This window comes from Pinus tabuliformis, chromosome 4_2, assembly GCF_031772625.1.
Source record: "Pinus tabuliformis cultivar Carrire ecotype Pingquan chromosome 4_2, CPIR1, whole genome shotgun sequence".
Lineage (NCBI taxonomy): Eukaryota > Viridiplantae > Streptophyta > Pinopsida > Pinales > Pinaceae > Pinus > Pinus tabuliformis.
This window is the reverse complement of record NC_142304.1, coordinates 724,102,282-724,110,653: the sequence shown is the minus strand read 5'-3', so window position 1 is coordinate 724,110,653 and position 8,372 is coordinate 724,102,282. Positions and strand designations below refer to the sequence as shown.

The following is an 8,372-nucleotide window of genomic DNA, read 5'->3' as shown; positions in this document are numbered from 1 at the left end:
ACAGTATCTCTTTCCTTCCCCTTGGGGTTTGAATGCCCCCATTAACCGAACTAGCCAGGCTGAGCCTATCTTCCATTTCCCATACCCCCTTCACTCCCCCACTGGTTCTGGAAGCTACCAGACCCCCACAAGCTGTCAGAGGAGCCATGACCTCTTCTCAATCCCAAGCTGCTGATTTTCACTATGGAAATTGCCAATTTCTTTCCCCAAGATCCGAGAGTCCCTCCTAACCCTCCACATATCCCTTCTTTACCCCCCAACCTTCCATAAAATGCAACCAATACATATCCAGACATTAACAACAAACAACTGAGCCAAAATTATCATATTCTTTCATTTCTTACAGCAATTAAAAAACCAGACATCAACAACTTAAGACATGACCAACATTTTCCAAAAACTTTTGACACCACCCTCATTCTATGCCAGACTCCTCCAATTTTGCAACATTGATGCCAAATATAGACTTAGGAGAGCTCGGGTTACATACCAGTCCCTTTCTGGTTTGGTGAAGGCGGAATCCAAGTGTCGGCGACAAACCCTTCTCATATAGATTTGGTTCTCCTCTTGACTACCAACCTTGTCTCGTGGCTCTCGTTCTCTTCTTCTACCTTGCATGCATTCACTAATCTCTCTCGCTACCTTTCTGCCTTGAATGTTCACCCACCTACCCATTTATTTTCCCGAGGTTTCCTCCACTTGCCTCATTCTCTTGGTTCCTTTTGCCTCATACATGTGGGGTCCTTGGATGGGCCACCCACGTACCGTGCTCCTTTGTCCTTCAATCATGTGATTGATCCTGTCTGAATTGAGGCTCCTTTCACACCCAATCGGGATACATTATATTTAAATTTAAATTTAAATAATAAATATAATATAATTCAGATTTTCTTTTTATAAAAATATATTATATTAAAATTTATAGAAACATAGAGAAAATACCTATAATTTAACCCCAAAAAAATAAAAAATAATAAAAAAATAAAAAAATAACTAAATCCATCCATCCTTAACTTCCAGTTACAATTTAAATGGTGCTCAGTATCTACCTTTTTCAGAACGAAAAAGCTTCAATGTATCATATTGAGATAATATAAAGGTCCAGATAGTACATAAGACAACTGTCAAGAGCTGATAGATCTTGATCTTTTACACAAATCTGATAACAAAAACTGAGAAAACGATTCCCCCACGAGGGAAGGAAAACGTCAGAGCAGTAACAAAAATCATCAGACATATACAAATATCATTGATATATGCATCACATACCATAAACCATATCCTATATGAGTATCATAGATATATGCATCACAGGCCATAACCATTCATATATGAGTCTTTGATCACAGGGATTTCTAAATAGCCATATGCCTCGACCTGTCCAAAAATAATTAACAGCAAAAAAATGATAAAGAAAAAACCTGAGAAAACAGCATAGGGGAGTTATGATCCAGGGATAGAGAACTCCTGGATAAAGCAGGAATTCTCACCATCTGTTACCTTCAAAGACCATGAACCTGCAACAAGAAGCAGACCCTCCTTTGACAGGCAGTCCGCTTGCTGATTTTGAGCATGGCAGATGTGTTGAATGGATTTGTCTTTCATGAGACCCCAAAAAAACATGATCCGGTCCACCCAGCCTGCTAGGTGAGGGCTTCTGATGTGGCTCGTCCCTAGGACATGATCAATCACAGATTTGGAGTCACCAAAAATAGAAATAGCCTGAATATCAAAAAAGATACAAAAAGCGAGAAGGCCTGCTAGAGCCCTCGCCTCAGCCAAACTATTTGTGCCCTTTCCTCCATTCCAAGCAATAAAGTATTGAAGATCCTTGTCCATTATAATGTGAACCCCGCATCCACAAACATTTTGTTGTTCAGCTCCATCAAAAAACGCACATGGGGTTCCTGTGCTGATGCTCTCCTGCGCTTTACTGTTGCCTTTTTTCATTTTGGGATGCTTCATTGGCATAGCATCAATGGTTGCTATGATCTGTTGCACGATAGACTTTAGGGGGATCTTTGATTCTTTGAAAATTTTGTTGTTTCTCCATTTCCAAGCGTACCAAGGGACAATAATAACCATGGGCCTCCATGAGTCTCTTTGCCCGTTCCACCAATCATAAGCTTCCTGAATTGAATCAAAATCAATGAGAGGGAAACCATATAGGTTTGCCAGATCTTGCCAGACTTGCAACGAAGATTGACATTTGAAAAACATGTGAAAATTAGATTCTTCATAAGACTCGCACATAGCACATCTGCTCGGTCCGTGCCAACTCCTTTTCCTCAAATTTTCCCATGTCAAATTCTTGTTATGGAACACCAACCATGAGAACAAAATAAACTTTGGAGGGCAACCTGTCTTCCATAAGAGCGGAGGAAAAAGCGAGCCAGCGTGAGGAGTCTTTAATCCGATCAAATCCTTGTAAATATCTTTTACTTGGGCCGGAAAACAGGCTTTTGGAACTGCCCAGGTCAGATAGTCAGCTGTCAGAGAATGATGAAAACCACAACTATTCAGCGATTCCTTTACGGAATTCCAAAGATCAGCCAGTGACACTGGCATGCCAAAATCAGTGGACTCCTTCCAGAGGGGGATTGGACCTTGCCACGCAGATATGAGCTTGTCCCAAGTAAAAATGCCAATTCTGTGGAAAAAAATAAGAAGCTTCCCTGGAATGGATATGCTTTCCCGACCACCCATGATGGGATCTATGCCAATAAGAATTCTGCTGCCCGTTTGCAAACTCCACTTCAAATTGTTTAAAAAATATTTCTCAATCTTGCGGAAACTGAGCCAAATAGCTGAGCCATATTTGGCTCCAATCCTACCTTTCCTAAACCAGTATTCCATGCCTCTTCCTTTCATGTATTTCTTTTTGATGGTGGAGCTCCACGGACCGTCCCCGAAAACTCCTCTCCACAGTGATTTGCAAAGGAGAGCTTTGCCAAAAGTCCTCAAATCCAATAAACCCCAGCCTCCCAAATTCTTGGGCATAGAGATCTTTTCCATCTTAGTAAGGTGATATTTTTGCTGATCTGATTTACCACCCCAAATAAAATTTGCAGATATCTTGTTCATTTTGTGGATGATACTTGCAGGGAGGAAAAAAATATGAGCCCAGTAAACAGCCATTTGCGTTAATATAGCTTGAGCTAATACAACTCTTCCTGCCAAGGATAAACACTTGTATTCCCAAGCCGAGATCTTTTTATAGTACCTATCTATCAACCACTGCCAGTCTGCTTTAGAATAACTGTTTGTTTTTAACTGAAAGCCTAGGTACTTTAACCCATCTTTGATCGTCTGCTTTAGAATAACTGTTTGTTTTTAACTGAAAGCCTAGGTACTTTAACCCATCTTTGATCGTCTGCTTTAGAATAACTGTTTGTTTTTAACTGAAAGCCTAGGTACTTCAACCCATCTTTGATCGGTCTCGACTCAATTCCAAACAGTTCAGAGATCCATTTCACCATTTCCAAATTGTTGTCGTTGTGGAAGAGGATAGATTTAGCCTTGTTTAAAGTGAAACTTACGTTTTTACGTTATAAAAATAGCTCAAGTGGATATGTAATTTTAGGAAGTAAAAAAGTGACTTTTTTTTAATAAATGGTTGGTGTGATAATTATGATAAATGGTTTTTAAATGATACCAGATACTACTAATGTAAATTATAAATAATAGATTTTAAATTATAGAGATGTTGAAATTGTTTTAATCAATGTTTAATCTAATAAAAAGTGGACAAACATTTCTTTATACGTGGATACTTGTCTATGGATTAAAAACCAAGTGGTGCTCGTTTACATGTTTTAATTCATATATGATACGCCTATTTATTCACGCTGTAAATCGCTTTACTTTAATATTTACAAGTTGACCTTTCATTTAATCTTAGCGTTGCATTCACGGCAAGGAATTGGTTGGAAATGGACTAGATTTATATAAAAAGTTAACTTAACTTTTCCTAAGATATAAGATGCATGACTTGTGTGGTAACATTAAAACAAAAGAAATGCTAAATTAATTTATTGTTTTATATATAAAACATGGTGCATTATTTTAATTTTATATAGGAAGATAAAGTAAATTCACACATTAAATATAAGGTTAGATATGCCCTCCAACATCACATGTGACCCATGATTTCTAAATACTTTTGGACTCTACGATAAACGAGATTCATAGATCAAATCTAAGTTTACGTCTCCCCCATACCATCACATGGCACCACTAAAGTCTTAGTTGAAAAGTACATGGTACTGGAGATCAAAATTAAAATTATGCTTCGTCTTGTTCTCATATTTTTAATTATTGTTTCGACTAATTGTGTTAATGTTTATTATTATATAATATAAATTATAAATTTATATTTCTTTGAATAATGCCAATGTACTCGATTACTCAAACTTTGTTCCTATAAGATAAAAAATAATGTTAATGTTTTTGACGATTTAAACTTTATCCTTGTGAATTAAATATATATTTAGGTATGACGCATTACTTGAGAATATATACAATAATGTCAAATCGGAAAAGAGAAGAATAATGAAAGTGGCGAGCGCTAAGAATCATACAAGGAAATACCTTATGAAATAAATATATATTTAGGTATGACGCATTGCTTGAGAATGTATACAATAATGTCAAGTCCGAAAAGAGAAGAATAATGAAAGTGGTAAGCCCTACAAATCATACAAGGAAATATTTTTCCTTATATCCCGGCAAAGAACGCCGACCAGGGTGGGCGGGAATGCGATATAGAGCAGTGTAACGAGTTTACGATTTTGTCCAAAATGATTGAAATTTTTGTAAGATTTTGACAATTTTTTTTAAATCTAAATTATAATTATAGAATTTTCAAATTCTCAAAACTCTTCATTTTCAAATTCTCAAATCTCTTCAGGGTGCCTTAACACATTGATAACAGAATGCTGGGAAATTAAACTGCCGTCTTAATATATTATCTGTCGAGTAGTAATCATATATAAAAAAAATATCTCATATATGGTAATAATATAAGAATATTAAAAACTTTAAGGGATAGTTTAATATGTTATCAATTAGGAGGTCATTAAATTAAATTTACTAGACGCTCGTGAGAACAAATTTCTTCAACACAAAATCTCCTTAAATCTCCTGAACACCTTTAGAGTTAAGAGAAACGAATATTAAAAATCTCCTTAACACCTTTAGAGTTGAGTTAAAAGCAACGAATATTAAAAAAATATTAAAAGACACTACCATTTAAAAAAACTGGGATTTTACTCCATATAAAGGTAAATGTAAAAATAATAAAGATATTTGAATATCATAAATACTTTGTCCGGTAAAGATGAATAATAATTTTAGTGAAATTATTGCCTCGTTCTTTTGCCTTAATCGTGTAAACGGATTCGGTGTTCCTAACTCTTGCACGAAGGTAGCCGACGTAGACGTTTAAACCTTCGCTAGTCTTTTAATTGCGTAAGAAATACAATTCGCTAGTCGTGTCACATTAAATTCAATGAAATTGTGGTGGAGTGTTCAAATCGCCACGTGTTGTGACATGGATATGGATATGGCTATGCAGTGGGTTTAGTGACGTGATTGAAAATTTGACATCAACCCATGAACCCACGCTTTATACCAATATTTCGTCGGGAGAAATGGCATCCCGAAGAAGTCATACCTGCCGTCTGAAATCTTCCCTGATATTCTTTAACTCCCTTTCCCAAATGGCACTCTTCCGAATAAAGCCGACACACACAGCTATATAACTTCCCGCAACTTGCTATGCATAGCTACATATTGCTAATCCCGCTGTCATCTCCTATCTTATCTGCTCCATTACCCAGATAGACAGTTATAGCAGGAAGGGCTGTTCGTCGCTGCAACCGAACTATCACCACCGTTGTGTTCGGTGTTCGAATCGCCGTGCGGTCTTTCAATCATGTCTGACACGCTCAGAAAGCGCGGCCGAGAGGCGGAGGTTCTCCTGGATTCCACTGAAGTCCAGGAGTCCAAACGCTTCAATGGCGAAGAAACGGACCCGTTTCGTCATTTGCCGCTATTAGACAAAACCCTACTGGAAGAAGAAACAGCTTCCAGTGAAGACGTCGTCAGTGAAGTCATGAGAAGCCCGGAGAAAGAGATCAGCGCGACGTGGTCCACATTTGATGCCCCCATCGCTGTGGATAATTCGTCGGCCTCCGATATTTTTCGCGGCTACGAGGCCCAAACTGTAGTTTCGGACTCGGGTATTGATCTGTGGTACCTTCTAGAAGCTTCAGACGACGATCTCGGTATCCCCTCCCGCTCCGTTCTGGACTTTAAGGACGAGGTCTGTCAATTTCCCAAGGAAACCTTGAGCGCCGAGGGTTTGTCCGAGAACTCGGATCTCAAATGCCAAGTTAAAGATTGGGACATCGAAAACTTTTTTGAGAACAATCAAAAGTTTGAATTGATTGAAGATTGCTGGGATGCGATAGAGATGCAGGATTACATAAACAGAGATTTTGTCAGCCAAGACATGTATTTTGACGGCGCTTTTTCTGCGCCATGGGCATCGGAAACTGCGGGCTGCATGGAATCAACCCGACCTTCCTGATATTTCAACGTTGAAAAAAATGCATTCTTTCGAATCAGGGCAATGGCTACAGCAGAATTTCCAGAGTCGTTGTAGAATTTTATGGTATAATCATTGCAGAAAAGATTTTAGGCCACGCTTGATTGATCCACGCGGTCATAACGTTAAAATATGTAGTCATAAAGCGTTGAAACATGGCCACGATGATGTTTAAAATTGTATTTTTAACACTTTTACATGGGATAATATATCAGTCATGGAATGGTATTGAATATGAGAGACGGAAGCAAAATTCGAGTCATTGCGCAGATATTGAAGTCTCCTTTTGTGCTCAATAATAATCATAATAATAATAATAATAATAATAATAATAATAATTTATTATTATTATATATATATATATATATATTTTTTTTTTTTTATATTTATATTTATATTTGATATCTGATCGCTTTGTTTATTATATATAAATAAAATTAATATTGGTTACAATATTATATAACATAAATAATTTTATATTTAATTAGAATTTTTTGATAATATTACTTAGAACCAATAAATAATTCCATTTTCATTTTGTTAATCTTTTGTTGTTAATATTATATTTCAAAATAAAGTAAAAGTGGTAAAATTATTTCACTTACATTTTTAATCATAAATAAAATATTTTGAAATTTATATTAAATAACAAAATTTTATATCAATTAAAAAAATAATATATGTATAATTCAATATAGAATTTAAATAAACTATTTAAATGCATATCAATGTTAATTTCATATATGTGTGTGTAAATATAGAAAGTTACCTTTATGTTAAATAACAAAATTTTATATCAATTATAAAAGAATTTAAAAAAATAATACATATATAATTTAATATAGAATTTAAATAAATTATTTAAATATATATCTTAATTGATATATTTCAATGTTAATTTCATATATATATAGAGAGAAATAAATATTTTAATGTTAACTATGATAATATATTTTAATCTCTAAATAAAAGAACAAAAAGTAAAATAATCGAATTATTTTTTAATAAGAAAGATATGCATAACTCCTACAAATTTATTGGCTAGTAGGTAGTTTCCCAAAAATACAAGAGACTCCCATGCATGTAACAAAAATCAGGAGCTATTGGGCACATGAACCCAAAAGACCAACAAAATTAGAATGCAACTAGGCCTGATTAGACATCTCAGGATGTGACCAGAGCTAATATGTCCTCTCTTGAACTAAGTGACTATAGATACAAAAACTCACAATGGATATGTTTCTCCATGTAAGCCATTTTGTCTTCCATGCGATCTATCTTTTTTTCATAAGGTTCCATTGTCCCCTATATAGATTTGCAAGTTTGTCCTATATATACCCTTGATTTATCTAGAGGTTATTCATAAAAGAAATTAGCGCATTTCTATTGTCATCTCAATCTCTAGTCAATTTCTTCATAAACATTTTTAGTTGATTTTTTTTACTATCAATGTTGCCCTGTCGAGGGTGAGAATCATGAAAGCTATGAGAGTTAAAAATATTGGGGTCAACTATCTCTTCATGGCCAAGAGCCTCCATGTGAGTCCAACTAGATTGCCCCTATTCCCCCACACCCTGACTTACCCTTCCACACGACATCAAGAAATTCACTACAAAATAAAAGACAAGGAAATTGCAGTGACTACCAAACAAACTGAGGTTGTAATGACTAGGCCACAAACTCCATCAACTGTGCCAAGAGGGAAAAGAAAACACTAGCTCCAAGCAGACTCCTCTCTAGCAGAACCCGAACCCAATGTAAT

The 8,372-nt window shown here is 35.7% G+C and overlaps 1 protein-coding gene across 1 annotated transcript; it reads left to right on the top strand.

The window, feature by feature from the left end:
- Positions 1 to 5,723: 5,723 nt before the first annotated feature.
- Positions 5,724 to 6,848, top strand: LOC149171616 (uncharacterized). Its single transcript, XM_089427528.1, has one exon. The coding sequence runs from the start codon at positions 5,936 to 5,938 to the stop codon at positions 6,590 to 6,592; it is 657 nt and encodes a 218-aa protein (XP_089283654.1). The 5' UTR covers positions 5,724 to 5,935; the 3' UTR covers positions 6,593 to 6,848.
- Positions 6,849 to 8,372: the final 1,524 nt, after the last annotated feature.

Coding starts and splice junctions, on each gene's coding strand:
- LOC149171616 (XM_089427528.1), top strand. CDS start 5,936: ATGTCTGACACGCTCAGAAAGCGCGGCCGAGAGGCGGAGGTTCTCCTG.